Source organism: Oncorhynchus nerka, linkage group LG13 (assembly GCF_034236695.1).
Source record: "Oncorhynchus nerka isolate Pitt River linkage group LG13, Oner_Uvic_2.0, whole genome shotgun sequence".
NCBI lineage: Eukaryota > Metazoa > Chordata > Actinopteri > Salmoniformes > Salmonidae > Oncorhynchus > Oncorhynchus nerka.
The window spans coordinates 40,684,577-40,701,150 of NC_088408.1; the positions used below are offsets into that span (position 1 = coordinate 40,684,577).

The following is a 16,574-nucleotide window of genomic DNA, read 5'->3' on the forward strand; positions in this document are numbered from 1 at the left end:
CAGGCTAAAATGACAGTTTTGAAATTCAGGAGTATTTTGGTCATTTTAATATTAGTACTTCCAAAGGGTACAATAAAAAATGTCAGCTTGATGTATCTAGCACCAGTCAAAAGTTTGGACACACCAACTCATTCCAGGATTTTTCTTTATTTTTACTATTTTATACATTGTAGAATATTAGTGAAGACATAAACTATGAAAACAAAATATATGGAATCATGTCGTAAGCAAAAAAGTGTTAAACAAATCAAAATATATTTTATAATTTGAGATTCTTCAAAGTAGCCACCCTTTGCCTTGATGACAGCTTTGCACACTCTTAGTATTCTCTCAACCAGTGTCATGAGGTAGTCAACTGGAATGCATTTCAATTAACAAGTGTGCTTTGTTAAAAAAAAAATTGTGTAATTTCTTTCCTTAATGCGTTTGAGCCAATCAGTTGTGTTGTGACAAGGTAGGAGATTATACAGAAGATAGCCCTATTTGGCAAGAACAGCTCAATGAGAAACGACGGTCCATCATTACTTTAAGATGTGAAAAAAGGTCAGTCAACACGGACAATTTCAAGAACTTTGAAAGTTTCAAGTGCAGTCGCGAAAACCAACCAAGCGCTATGATGAAACTGCCGCTCATGAGGATCGCCACAGGGAAGGAAGACCCAGAGTTACCTCTGCTGCAGAGGATACATTCATTACACCATCCCATCTGGTTTTGCGCTTAGTGGTACTTTAATTTGTATTCAACAGGACAATGACCCAACACACCTACAGGCTGTGGAAGGGCTATTTGACCAAGAAGGAGAGTGATGTAGTGCTGCATCAGAAGACCTGGCCTCCACAATCATCCTGACCTCAACCCAATTGAGATGGTTTGGGATAAGTTGGACCGCAGAGTGAAAGACTAGCAACCAACAAGTGCTCAGCATATGTGGGAACTCCTTCAACACTGTTGGAAAATCATTCCAGGTGAAGCTGGTTGAGCGAACGCCTTGATGACAGCTTTGCACACTCTTGGCAAAGGGGGCTGCTTTTGAAGAATCTAAAATCTAAAATATATTTAGATTTGTTTAACACTTTTTGTTATTTCATAGTGTTGATGTCTTCACGATTATTCTACAATGTAGACATTAGTAAAAATAAATAAAAAACATTAAATGAGCAGGTCTGTCCAAACTTGTGACTGGTACTGTATATTATTTGTATTTATTTCAACTTTATTTTGACAGGGAAGTCATCATAGGGACTAGAGTCTCTTCTACAGATGAGCTCTGCATACAGTGGGGCAAAAAGTATTTAGTCAGCCACCAATTGTGCAAGTTCTCCCACTTAAAATGATGAGAGAGGCCTGTAATTTTCATCATAGGTACACTTCAACTATGACAGACAAAATGAGAAAAAAAATCCAGAAAATCACATTGTAAGATTTTTAATGACTTGATTTGCAAATTATGGTGGAAAATAAGTATTTGGTCAATAACAAAAGTTTCTCAATACTTTGTTATATACCCTTTGTTGGCAATGACAGAGGTCAAACGTTTTCTGTAAGTCTTCACAAGGTTTTCACACACTGTTGCTGGTATTTTGGCCCATTCCTCCATGCAGATCTCCTCTAGAGCAGTGATGTTTTGGGGCTGTTGCTGGGCAACACGGACTTTCAACTCCCTCCAAAGATTTTCTATGGGGTTGAGATCTGGAGACTGGCTAGGCCACTCCAGGACCTTGAAATGCTTCTTACGAAGCCACTCCTTCGTTGCCCGGGCGGTGTGTTTGGGATCATTGTCATGCTGAAAGACCCAGCCACGTTTCATCTTCAATGCCCTTGCTGATGGAAGGAGGTTTTCACTCAAAATCTCACGATACATGGCCCCATTAATTCTTTCCTTTACACGGATCAGTCGTCCTGGTCCCTTTGCAGAAACACAGCCCCAAAGCATGATGTTTCCACCCCCATGCTTCACAGTAGGTATAGTGTTCTTTGGATGCAACTCAGCATTCTTTGTCCTCCAAACACGACGAGTTCTATTTTGGTATCATCTGACATTCTCCCAATCTTCTTCTGGATCATCCAAATGCTTAAACTGGCTTAAGCAGGGGGACACTTCTGGCACTGCAGGATTTGAGTCCCTGGTGGCATAGTGTGTTACTGATGGTAGGCTTTGTTACTTTGGTCCCAGCTCTCTGCAGGTCATTCACTAGGTCCCCCCTAGGATCTGGGATTTTTGCTCACCGTTCTTGTGATCATTTTGACCCCACGGGGTGAGATCTTGCGTGGAGCCCCAGATCGAGGGAGATTATCAGTGGTCTTGTCTTCCATTTCCTAATAATTGCTCCCACAGTTGATTTCTTCAAACCAAGCTGCTTACCTATTGCAGATTCAGTCTTCCCAGCCTGGTGCAGGTCTACAATGTTGTTTCTGGTGTCCTTTGACAGCTCTTTGGTCTTGGCCATAGTAGAGTTTGGAATGTGACTGTTTGAGGTTGTGGACAGGTGTCTTTTATACTGATAACAAGTTCAAACAGGTGCCATTAATACAGATAACGAGTGGAGGACAGAGGAGCCTCTTAAAGAATAAGTTACAGGTCTGTGAGAGCCAGAAATCTAGCTTGTTTGTAGGTGACCAAATACTTATTTTCCATCATAATTTGCAAATAAATTCATAAAAAATCCTACAATGGAATTTTCTGGATTTTCTTTCTCATTTTGTCTGTCATAGTTGAAGTGTAACTATGATGGGAATTACAGGCCTCTCTCATCTTTTTAAGTGGGAGAACTTGCACAATTGGGGGCTGACTAAATACTTTTTTGCCCCACTGAATATACAATATACACAATTACAAAACATTAAGAAAAAAGACACATTTATCAACAGAGGTCTCTGATCATTACTCTGATCTGACCAGAACATCTACTCTCAGAGAGCTCTGGAAATTGTTCCATATGTACAGGGTGGTCATCAAAACGTCATGAATTGTAACCGTATTCAAATGAACAGGAATCCATCATTTCAAAGCTGACTACATGTAATCATACAGTGCCTTCAGAAAGCATTCACACCCTTTGACTTTGTCCACATTTAGCTGTTACAGCCTGAATTTAATTATACTTTGGATGGTGTATAAATACACAGTCACTGTAAAGATACAGGTGTCGTTCCTAACTCAGTTGATGGAGAGGAAGGAAACTGCTTAGGGAAATTACTATGGGGCCAATTGTGACTTTAAAATATTTCCAGAGTTTAATGGCTATGATAGGAGAAAACTAAGGATGGACCAACAACATTGTAGTTACTCTACAATACTGGCATCAATAAATGACAGAGTGAAAAGGAAGCCTGTACAGAATACAAATATTCCAAAACATGCATCCTGTTTGCAATAAGGCACTAAAGTCAGTGATGTCTATTCATGGAGCCAAGGGAAATTATTTGTATTTTGTCTCTGTGTTTTCATAATTTTCTGTCAATTGGAATGTCTGAATCTCACTGGAGAAATCATCACAGCGAGGGAAACAGCGCCCCTCTGTCTCAGTATGTGTAGCCCATGTATATGATGGTATCTGGAACAAAATACTATGACATGTTGCTGCTGTAGAAATTGATTGATTGACTCCAGGAAGCACTTGGCCTCCCTTGATAAAAAAATGAATAGAAAATAATTAGATGTTAGATGTTTCTCTTAGGTTTTTTGAAGAAACAAATGTACGTGTAGTTGAATTTATTCCTCCACTGTGTGACTGTTGTCTTTTTGTTATCACGGCCTTATTGTATATCACAGCAAGCCGGTTCCTTTTGGACAAAAATGATAAGAATATGGAGAGTTATGAAGTTATGAAAAATGGGAGATTTCAAATATTGAACTTATAATATGGTTACTAATACTGGAAAAGCTAAATCAAACTCCAAGTGTACAGATTTAACAATATTCTTGCAGAAAAAAGTAATGTGAATGTAAATTCACATGAATGTAAAGGGACTGCGGTTGAAAATTAGCCGGCTGGCTAAAACCGGCACTTTTACTGAAACGTTGATTAATGTGCACTGTCCCTGTAAAAATAAAAAATAATCTCAAACTCAAACTCAAATGTCTCCTTCACTATTTGTCCAAATGTACCTGGGTAACTTCACACTAAATGTCATGTAGTTTGCTCATACTTCAAGTTATTTGTCTGAAACATACACTGTTTGCACATACACCATTTGCACATACACTGCTGCCATCTTGTGAACACCATCGGATTACCAACGAGAGTGATGGCTAGATGTGGGACCTTTCTGTTGCATTTCAAAGATGGTGGTAGAAAAAAATAAAAATTGATGTTTATTTCTTTGTATTTTCATCTACCATCTATTGTGTTATATTCTCCTACATTCAATTCACATTTCCACAAACTTCAATGTGTTTCCTTTCAAGTGGTACCAAGAATATGCCTATCCTATGCTACTAGCAGTAGCTCAGGCCCTGAGTCATTTTAGGTGAAAATGTAAAAAAGGGGGGCTATCCCTAAGAAGTGGGTTATAGAGCAAACAACGCATATATCACAACATAGGTAGTAATATGGCTTTTTTATTGGCTTGGCTTACCCAGTGATTTTACCCAAGCACCGCTACTGACTAAAATAAAACTGCAATAAATGTGGCAAAGAAATGTACTTTATGTCCTGAATACAAAGTGTTATGTTTGGGGCAAATCCAACACATCACTGAGTACCATTCTACATATTGTCACGTTCTGACCATTATTTCCTTTGTTTTGCTATTATTTAGTATGGTCAGGGCGTGAATTGGGTGGGCAGTCTATGTTTGTTTTTCTATGTTTTGGGGTATTTCTATGTTTCGGCCTAGTATGGTTCTCAATCAGAGGCAGGTGTCATTAGTTGTCTCTGATTGAGAATCATACTTAGGTAGCCTGGGTTTCACTGTGTGTTTGTGGGTGATTGTTCCTGTCTCTGTCTTTGCACCAGAAAGGACTGTGTGGCGAAATCTGCACGGAGCCTTCACAGTGCGCTGCCACTTTAAGAGTGCATGAGCAGTAAGGAAGGAGGAAATAAAGAGAGCTCGTTCAGCTCTTTGGGGAGGAGCTCTTGGGTGGCGCGACAGTTTGATTGTGTGTACTGTGCTGCAGAAGTTTTGTTTGATTTCAGCGTTTGTAGTTTATAAAGTATTTAACTCAATCATCGGTGTGATTGCTTTAGATCGTGGTTGTTTTTGTTTGGGACCGCGCCCGTTATGGATCGCATGGATTAGTAGCAACATTGTTGCGAAGCTTTAACATACAAACCATCGGACAGTCAGACAGTACATCTGCACGCCTGAAGACCACAGCTAAGATCTCTCTTATCTTTTTTTCTCTCTTTCTCTTCCCTCTCATTCCAGTGCTTTACCCTGCAACAGACTCTCTATTTTTCAAATGCACTTCCCCTTGAAGTTCATTAGAGCTGGACTATTATTGCCCTGCCAGAAGTATTTTGATGGACATTTTAGTTAAAAGGGAGGTTGCTTGCAAGTTGTGTATTGTTATGTGAACTGTATTGAGGTGAGGTGTACTAATGACATGTGGCTGAGAAGACTGTGGACATTTTTAAGGCTTTTGTTGTGTCGATGAACACCCCCCACATTCATACCTGCACTCATCCACTAGAAAATAATACAGATTATTGCAAATCCTATGTTGATGACTGGGGTCGTTCTTGTATGAAGTTGCTGTTGAATTGCTCTGCCATTATTAGTATTAGTATTATTGTATGAGGTATTCTTGTTTGGGTTACCCCTGTGCTGTGATGTGGGTTTTATATGGTGTGTATTCTCTTTTCTCTCCACTGGCTATCTGGTAAACAGGCTACACTCTAGGCAGTCTCTTCTGCTGATGTGTGTGGGTCTGGTAGTGGTACTCTCTCTTGTACTCTTTTCCTTTCGGCATGGTTAATACCTGCCTGGCGCCCGAACAAAATCTTTCTTTACCCCTCTCTAATAAAAACCGCTACAACTGTTTAGGTTTTCCATGTTTATTGTTTTGTAGTGTACATTTACGTATTAAAAGAACCATGGACACTTACTGATCCTTTTCCTCTTCGGAAGAAGTCTCCAACATGTTATGGATATGCTTGTAATTGTTAAGGACTGGGAAGTTTTTTAGGATAAAAAAGAAACGGAATGGCAAAATCCTAGTGGAAAACCTGGTTCAGTCTGCTTTCCACCAGACACTGGAAGATGAATTCACCTTTCATCAGGACAACAACCTAAAAAAGGCCAAATCTACACTGCAGTTGCTTAACAAGATGACAATGAATGTTCTTGACTTAATTCTACTTGAAATTGATGGAAAGACTGTCAAATTGGTTGTTGATCATTGCTAGACAACCATTTTCATGAGATTGAAGAATTTAAAAAATAATACATGGGCAAATATTGTACAATCCAGGTGTGAAAAGCTCTTAGAAACTTACTCAAAGTGCTTCTAACATGTATTGATTCAGGAGTGTGAATTATTATGTAAATGAGACATTTCTATATATTTGCAAAATGTCAAAACACATTTTTTCACTTTGTCATGATGGGGTATTGTGTGTAAAATGTAATACATTTTTAATTCAGGCTTTAACACAACACAATTTCAGAGATATACTCAGAGATATAGATATAGTCAGAGATATACTTAAACTAAATCTTTATTTACTTATCAATAAAGAAAGCATGTCACACCACACACAAGTGAATGATGTGAGTGCTTTACAATATAACCACTCTTAGATGATTTGTTGAGGCCCCGACACAAAGAATACAAAGATATTTGATAGCAAAGATACATCTCCTTAGTCTACATGACAAACAATAGATGTGTGGAATGGGTCACAAGGTTAGGATTTGTATGAAATAGATGAATAATTCACAGCAGACAGTATCTGCTCTAAAGACTGTTGTCTTTGTGTGGAAACCAGGGTCTGGCCCCCAAAACAAGTTTCCTCTCATAATTATACATACCCGAGCCATCTCCACCCTATCTCCTGGCACACAAACACCAACTCATGCTATGGAATGCAGTCTTTTAGGTTGTATCACCAAAGGCATCGCAAATCCACTGTCAGCATTAAGCCCCAGAGGCCCAACTCAGAAGACCCCGCACAGATGAGTGTTCTAAGAACCATATTCTATTCCACAAAACAACCATTTGATGCAATAACAGTATTATAACATAATCTTGTAATTTTGCTCTCACTTACGTCAAGGGGTATGAATACTTTTTCAAGGCACTGTATATAATTTAAAAGCCCATTTCATAGAGAAATTTACAAACTGGACTCTATGTAGTAACTTACTTTAAAGAGGTTGTGATTGAGTTTAAATAGGTGTTTGGTGATTGGTAGGCTAAATTAATTGTACCTTTCCTTAACTGCTATTTCCTGAAAGTAAGACTCTTCCCACATGCTAACACATTTTTATCAGCTTCAGAAGCATCTGTATTCACCACATTGTGTGTGGTTATCCTTACATATATGCTCCATACTTGTATAGAGGGAATTGTTGATATGTTGTCAAATTTTCATTCCACATAACATTTTCTTTGGAAATATGTGCCAAAAATGCAGTTTACGTACATGTCTTAAGTATTTTACAGATTGAAATATGAAAGAAGTATATATCCACAATCTAGTCAATGCAAGTCCGGTCCTGGAGTGTCTCAACAGAGTGAAACCAAAATAGTTAGGCTGACATCATCCAGTTTCCAGAAAATTAGATTTGGGGTGTATGCAAATATGTGCATATTTAATGAGTGTTGCCTCATTTGCATATTTTAACACAATATTTCAGAGAAGTTGTAGCTAATACAAAAACGTATTATATTGCTGTCTATATTCAACTATTAAAGTTAATTGTGATATGATTAAGGGGGGGAAATGTGTCTTAGTGTCACGCCCTGACCTGAGTATTCTTTGTTTTCTTTATATATTTTGGTTAGGTCAGGGTGTGACGAGGGTGGTATGTGTGCTTTTTTCTCATCTAGGGTGTTTGTACTGTCTAGGGGTTTTGTAGATTTATGGGGTTGTTTCCATCTAGGTGTTTATGCAGGTCTATGGTTGCCTAGATTGGTTCTCAATTAGAGGCAGGTGTTTATCATTGTCTCTGATTGGGAACCATATTTAGGCAGCCATCTTCTTTGGGTATTTCGTGGGTTATTGTCTTATCTTATGTTGCATGTTAGCAAATTGTTTATATAGCGGTCACGGTCGTCTTAATCGTTTTGTTGTTTTAAGTGTTCTTCATTCAATAAAGAAGAATGGATTCACACCACGCTGCGCTTTGGTCCCCTCCATACGACGATCGTGACAATTAGGGTGTGGTGCCTCGCCTTAAATTACTTTCAACAAACCATAAACAACAGTGCACAAAGCCATTCCTGTCCATTAGTGTCAGGTATGTGAGAGTGTTTCCTGTAAAGTGAACTCACCTAATGGGGTTATGTGTCTCCAGGAGATGGTGGGATCTGGTTTCCCACTGGCTGTGCAGATGAGTGACACGTTGCTGCCCTCGTTTACCGTGATGTCAGAGGAAATGTCATAGATCTTGGGGGGAACTGCAAAGAAAAAGAAACATAAAAGAAATGAGATTACCATTTTGAATCTTTGACCCACAGTGCACCCATCCACTCACTTCTTTGTGATGGAACAGTCATCAAAAAAGTGTAAAAAATAACATTGAAACTGATATACACAGGGTTGGGGGAGTAACGGATTACGTGGAATCCATTACGTTGCCAGCAAAAAGATTGTAATCAGATTCCAGATACTTTTGAAAAACTAGATGACAATTTAGAGGATTACTTTTAAAATCAGAAAAGATGCTTGCGAAAAAAATCGCTGACACTTCTCTGTTTTCTCAATGACATTCAAATCAGCATTGAAAAAAGGTGCAAGGTTAAGTTGTGTTTGAAGGATCGCGGGAAAGAGCAGGAATATGCTTTCGTAGGCTACAGTCCAAGCTATGTCTTCTAATGGTGTGACTGCTGTCAGCATCCAAACATTATCCAATTTGAATAAACGCTTGGAGGTAAGGATGACTGCAGTGGTTTGGTCTCTGGCGATACGGATATCACATATTATTGATATCTACATAGCACATTGATTTGAATCACATTGCTGCTCTCTCATTTAGCTATTTGCGCCTCATGGATTGTGGTTGTTGTGTATGGCTGTTCACAAATCTAAATGTGTATTTGAACCCAATAATAGTTCAATTTAAGAAGTTTAAGCTGTGTATCAATCATGGACACCAACTCATTCCAGGGTTTGAAATAACACTGTATAGCCTCAACATGGTTAAAACAATATGTTGATATCATGGATGGTCAGTCCTTGCATCCATAGCTCTGTCTATTCATCTGAGAGTGGTTACATTTCTCCAGGCCCATCCCTCAGCTTTTTACCAAACCAGAGGCGGGGCACCATTTTTGTTATTGTTTCATCTGTGAATTTGCCCATTAAACAGCTGCATATTACCAAGATCACCAACAAAAAGGTAAACAATAGGCCTATAGCAAATGCAACACATGGCATTTATTTTTCACATGTATATAGTATTTTTCAGTAGTGCTCAAAGCATGCCATTCCTTGAGCGCAGCATTTATTTTTAAATTTGAATCAATGATCCTAATTAGTCCTCCATGACAACAAAATCATTATCAACATAGTAGGGCTGGCTAATAAGTCCTTAGTTTTGGGGTTATGCTCAGGTGAAATAATTTGGCTCATCTATACTTCCATATTTACTCTAGAAGATCAATGGGTATAACATTTACTGGAATGACTGGAATTCTGATTGACATTGTGTAATGTAAAGATATAATTTAATCGTATTATTATATGTAGTAGAAAGCGATGGGTTAGAAGAAGCCATAACCAACCCATAAAGTAAAATGTAACATCCATATATGGCCAGCTATATAAACTTCAACATTGATTTATCCTGCAATAGATGTCAAATCAATTGGTAACATACATTTGTCTTCTTCTAATGACTCTTAAGGAGAAAGTAATCTAAAAGAAACTGAAGGTAATCAGATGACATTACTGATTTTGGGTAATCCAAAAAGGTACATTACTGATTACAATTTTGGACAGATAACTATTAACTGTAACAGATTACATTCAGAAAGTAACCTACCCAACCCTGGATATACAGTAATACTTTGATGAACTGTATTCAGGTGTCTATTGCACTATACTGTAATGTATGTGGCAATGTGATATAATTGTAGACGAATCACAGTTATTGAGTTCACTTTGCTCACATTCATATAATCAATTTGAAAAAGTTACTGGGAAAAGTGTGAAGTTGTCCTCTGGTGATAATCGGTCATCAACAGAAGTGACATCACCTCCCATCATTATGGCTAAGTTTATGGGCATTGGAATTCTTTGAGAGCTTTTTCAAATACACTTTAATATTTCATTTAACCTGTGATATATGTATCGCTTAGAAAGCTTTTCCACACTCCCAGTGTTTGATGTCAGTCATCTAATGTTTCCCAAAATTGTTCTAACCCATGATCTGTCTATTCTACTTAATGTTGGTTTGAAAAAAAAATCCCCTTCCTCGTAAGACCCAACTCCAACCCTGAGTCAAATCAGCAGTGCCAGCTGGACATCACTAGTGACAGAACACAGGCCATCGTGATAGATGGGGTTCAGTCTGAATTTCTTAAAGGTGTACCACATGGGTCAATATTGGGACCTGTTCTCTACACTATTTTTATAAACATTGGTCAATCTGTTAAAAACTATAAACTTAATCTACACTAAATTACCCAAAAAATTTGGACACCTGCTTGTCGAACATCTCATTCCAAAATCATGGGCATTAATATGGAGTTGGTCCACCTTTGCTGCTATAACAGCCTCTACTCTTCTGGGAAGGCTTTCCACTAGATGTTGGAACATTTCTGCGGGGACTTGCTTCTTTTCAGACATGAGCATTAGAGAGGTCGGCACTGATGTTGGGCGGTTAGGCTTGACTCGCAGTTGGCATTCCATTTCATCCCAAAGTTGTTTGATGGGACTAAGGTGAGGGCTCTGTGCAGGCCAGTGAAATTCTTCCACACCGATCTCGACAAACCATTTATGTGTGGACCTCACTTTGTGCACGGGGGCATTGTCATGCTGAAACAGGAAAGGGCCTTCCACAAAGTCGGAAGCACAGAATCGTCTAGAATGTCATTGTATGCTGTAGTTTTAAGATTTCCCTTCAATGGAACTAAGCGGCCTAGCCCGAACCATAACTTCACAGTTGGCACTATGCATTCGGGCAGGAACTTCCTCCTGGCATCCGCCAAACCCAGATTAGTCTGTCGGACGGTGAAGCATGGTGATCTTAGGCTTGTGTGTAGTTGCTCGGCCATGAAAATCCATTTCATGAAGTTTCTGACTAACAGTTCTTGTGCTGACGTTACTTCCGGTGGCAGTTTGGACAGATTATTTTTTACACACTATGCGCTGCAGGGCTCGACAGTCCCGTTCTGTGATCTTGTGTGGCCGTAGTTGCTCCTAGACCATTCTACTTCACAAAAACAACCCTTACAGTTTCCCAGGGAAGTTCTAGCAGAGCGAACTGACTTGTTGGAAAGATGGCATCCTATGACGGTGCCACTATCAAAGTCACTGAGCTCTTCAGCAAGGCCATTCTACTGCCAATGTTTGTCTATGAATATTGAATGGCTGTGTCCACGATGTTATACACCTGTCAGCAAAGTGTGTGGCTGAAATAGCCGAATCCACTAATTTGAAGGGGTGTCCACATACTTTTGTATATATAGTGTATATGGGGATGATACCATTACGTATGCCCTAACTGTTGATCTGGCTGTGTCAAAACTACAGTCAGATTTTATAGCTATTTAGCAGTCTTATGGCATGGGGGTAGGTGTCTCAGAGCCTGTTGGTCCAAGAGCTGATGCTCCGGTATCATTTGCCTTGGTCTTACTGATGTTGAGGGAGAGGTTGTTGTCCTGGCACCATACTGCTAAGTCTCTGACCTCCTCCCTGTAGGCCGACTCGTCGACTACGACCATTGTGTCGTCAGCAAACTTGATGATGTTGGAGTCGTGCTCAGAGTACAGGAGGGAACAAGGAGTACAGGAGGGAACTAAGCACACACCCCTTTAAACAAGGTCGCAGGGCCAGATTACAAGGACACATACTCAGAGCACGCGCTGCCCAGCTGGCAAGTGTCTTCACTGACATTTTCAACCTCTCCCTGACCCCGTCTGCAATACCTACATGTTTAAAACAGACCACCATAGTCCCTACGCTCAAGAACGCCAAAGTAACATGTATAAATGATCACTCCGATCTGTAACCATGAAATGCTTTGGCTCACATCATCCCATACACTCTGGATCCACCATAATTTGCTTACTGCCCCAACAGGTCCACAGATAACGCATCTCTATTGCATTCCACACTGCCCTTTCCCACTTGGACAAAAGCAACACCTACACTACGTAAGAATGATGTTCATTGACTACAGCTCAGCCTTCGACACCATAATCACGAAAGTCAGGACCCTGGGAGTGAGCACCTCACTCGTTTCAGTCTGCTGAGTGGGAAAATGTGTTGTTGTGCCCTCTTCACAACTTTCTTGGTGTGTTTGGAACATAATAGTTTCTTGGTGATGTGGACACCAATGAACTTGAAACTCTCTACCAGCTGCACGTCAGTCTCGTCAATGTTAATGGAGGCCTGTTCGGCCTTCCTTTTCCTACAGTCCATGATCAGCTCCTTTGTCTTGCTCACATTGAGAGAGAGAGGTTGTTTTCCTGGCACCACACTCCCAGGTCTCTGACCTCCTCCCTATAGGCTGTCTCATCGTTGTCGGTGATCAGGCCTACCACTGTTGTGTTGTCAGCAAACGTAATGATAGTATTGGAGTCGTGCTTAGCCTCACAGTTGTGGATGATCAAGGAGTAAATGAGAGGACTAAGCACGCACCCGAGTGTCCCCAGTGTTGAGGATCAGCATGGAAGATGTGTTGTTGCCTACCCTTACCACCTGGGGGCGGCCCGTCAGGAAGTCCAGGATCAAGTTGGAGAGGGACGTGTTTAGTCCCAGGGTCCTTAGCTTAGTGATGAGCTTGGAGGGCACTATGGTGTTGAAAGCTGAGCTGTGGTCAATTAACAGCATTCTCACATAGGTGTTCCTTTTGTCCAGGTGGGAAAGGGCAGTGTGGAGTGCGATTGAGATTGTGGCATCTGTGGATCTGTTGGGGCGGTATGTGAATTGGAGTGGGTTTAGTGTTTCTGGCATGATGGTGTTGATGTGAGCCATGGCCAGCCTTTCAACGCACTTCATGGCTACCGACATGAGTGCTACGGTAATGATTTAGGCAGGTTACCTTCTCTATCTTCGGCACAAAGACTATGGTAGTATGTTTGAAATATGTAGGCATTATAGACTTGGCCAGGGAGAGGTAGAACATGTCAGTGAAGACACTTGCCAGTTGGTTCGCACATGCTTTGAGTACACATTCTGGTAATCCGTCAGGCCCTTTGGCTTTGTTGAATTTTGACCTGTTTGAAGGTCTTGCTCACACTGGCTACGGAGAGCGTGATTACACAGTCCTCTGGAAAGGCTGTTGCTCTCATGCATGCTTCAGTTTTTCTTGCCTCAAAGTGAGTATTAGAGTCATTTAGCTTGTCTGGTAGGCTCACGTCACTGGCCAGCTCGCTGCCGGGATTCCCTTTGTAGTCCATAATAGTTTTCAAGCCCTGCCACATTCAAAGGGTGTCAAACCCGGCATAGTAGGATTCAATCTTAGTCCTGTATGGCCATAATGACCATCGTTATGTTTGGAGGAAAAAGGGGAAGGATTGCAAGCCAAAGAACACCATACTAACAGTGAAGCACGGGGGGTGACCGCATCATGTTGTGGGGGTGCTTTGCAGGAGGGACTGGTGCACTTCACAAAATAGATGGCATTATGAGGAAGGAAAAGCAACATTTCAAGATATCACTCAGGAAGTTAAAGCTTGGTCGCAAATGGGCCTTCCAAATAGACAATGACCCTAAGCATACTTCCAAAGTTGTGGCAAAATGGCTTAAGGACTACAAAGTCAAGCTATTGGAGTGGCCATCACAAAGCCCTGACCTCCATGCAATAAAACATTTGTGGGCAGAACTGAAAAAGCCTGGTTCAGTTACACCAGCTCTGTCAGGAGGAATGGGCCAAAATTCACCCAACTTAATGTGGGAAGCTTGTGGAAGGCTACCCTAAACATTTGACACAAGTTAAACAATTTCATGACAATGCTACCAAATACAAATTGAGCATATGTACATTTCTGACCCACTGGGAATGTGATGAAAGAAATAAAAACTGAAATAAGTCATTGTCTCTATTATTATTCTGACATTTCACATTCTTGAAATAAAGTGGTGATCCTAACTGACCTAAGGCGGTTTTTCTCGTAAAAATTCCCTGAGTTTAAATGTACCCCTGTGTTTAAATCCCCTGTGATGCTACAAAAAAATGGCACATCTAGAGTAAAAATACAATTCAGGTTACTGTTGGAATCAGCTAAACGTTGATCATTGAGGTAGTAAATTAATGATAGGAAATGAAAGAGATTGGGTGTTTTGTTAGAAGTGAATGGTTCTCTGAAGAAGACAGAATGCTTTGGAATGTGTTTGATGGAGGAGAGAAGAGTGATGTGTTGATATAGGGAAGACAGATGGACATCTGTGGATTAGGTGAGGGGTGAGGTCAGTTCCCCTTAAGGGAGTAATCAGGGTTGGTATCTGGTTACCTTCTTTCCTGTGGAGCCATAAACTGTAAGGAGGAGTGTCTTAAGAAGGATACATATAAATTGTGATGTCTGAAATGTTTAGCGGTCTGATTTCAGCTGTACAGAACCTTTGGGAAAGATTAAACTTGGTTAAAGCTTCTCTAGTGTCCATGAGTTATTTACTCTGAGAAATAAGAACCTAACAATACTGATTAAGTGCCACCTTCAAAAACAATTACTAATATCATATATAGCTCTGCTAAGTTTTTTTTTAACCTTTATTAAAAAAATGTGTCATTCGAGCCCTGAATGCTGATTGTCTGAAAGTATATCAGGGTACCACGGGTATGACACTTTTTACTGTTCCAATTACATTGGTAACCAGGTTATAATAAAAATAAATCACCTTGGGGTCTGTGGTATAGGGCAAGTATATCACAGCAAAGGGCTGTATCCAGCCACTCCGTGTTGCGTCGTTGGAACTCTAAAAAACTTTCTTTCCTTCCTCACATCCTTGGAATAATCACTGATCTGGCATTACTGTATTGACAAAAACGGTGTACTGAAACCTATACCAACCGTGTTAGATCAGTGACTACTACAAGGAATGGAGGAAGGCGGTTTACATGCCACTCCGTGTGTTGTTCAGTGGAATTCGTGTTTTGGAAATGGCTTTCTGATCAACAGATTTGGATCCAAATGGGAATAAAGTAGCACACCTTTTGTTTTACGACAGTCTTTCTGAGGCTCTGCTGAATCAATTATTGCTTGTCTGACTCATGTTTACTTGATGTGGCTCCCACTGTTGACACATCTCCTTAACGTCGGATAGCACAAATGGAAAATGTTGAGTTTGTCTGCTGATCCTATCTTGGCAGGAACCAAGACCCTCTCGCAGACGTGGCAAAGGGGTCCCAACTGTTTCAAAAGAGATGTCGGGAGACAGTGTGTTGTGGAATCAACGTCACAGGTGTGACTATTTTGCATGTTTAACAATAAAACATTCCTATTGAATGATTAACGTAACTTGCGATTTTCAAATTGTGTATTTACACCCCCTTGTATTTGTGTCCCACGCGGCCGACCACAGGAAGTGATACAGTCCAGAGGTATGGTGGATCATTGTTGCAACAGAGCTTATGTCTAAAATGTTCGACGAGAGCACATGGCAAATGGATTTTGTGATGTAAGTCTGAGGAAAGATGGACAACTGCCTACTGGCCTGCATCGCTGTGCCCCATTGTTTTTTGGTCTGGTTTATATGATTGTCAGATTTTTAATTAGCATTGTCTTTAAGTTAAAAGTAAAGAGAAAATGGAATACAGAAATGAAGCATTCTAACTGAATTGTGAAAACAAATTGAGAATGCGTTGAAACTTGATTACTGAAACGGTGACGATTGAAAACAATGCCTTATGAAAAATGTATGTTGAAAACTGTCCGTATTGTTGTCAGCCTCTGCTTCACTCCGCCTGCTCAACCCAGACCTAACCTGTCACTTTTCCACCTTGTGACACCAATCAAAACAATGACATCGCAGACATGATTTGATCTGAACCTTGGATGGTGACCAAATTGATCATGTCCCTACTTACAAATATCTGGGCATTTGGATAGATGAAAAGCTGTATTTCAAAAAACATATGAGTTAATCAAAAAGCTGAGGATAAAAATAGCCTTCTATAAAAAAATAGGTCGTGCCTCTAACTAAATAGTAGAAAGCAGATCATTCAGTCGACATTCCTTCCAGTCTTGGACGATGTCGACATAATCTACATGATGATGCCACTTCATTAAAGACATGCTC

The 16,574-nt window shown here is 40.2% G+C and overlaps 1 protein-coding gene across 2 annotated transcripts in view; it reads right to left on the reverse strand.

The window, feature by feature from the left end:
* negr1 (neuronal growth regulator 1) overlaps window positions 1-16,574 on the reverse strand; it is a 374,065-nt gene that overhangs the window by 184,688 nt on the left and 172,803 nt on the right. For both annotated transcript variants that reach the window (XM_029677036.2, XM_029677035.2), the window contains exon 3: window positions 8,441-8,566. In XM_029677036.2, the coding sequence (XP_029532896.1) occupies window positions 8,441-8,566 (126 nt within the window). The remainder of the gene's footprint in view (window positions 1-8,440; window positions 8,567-16,574) is intronic.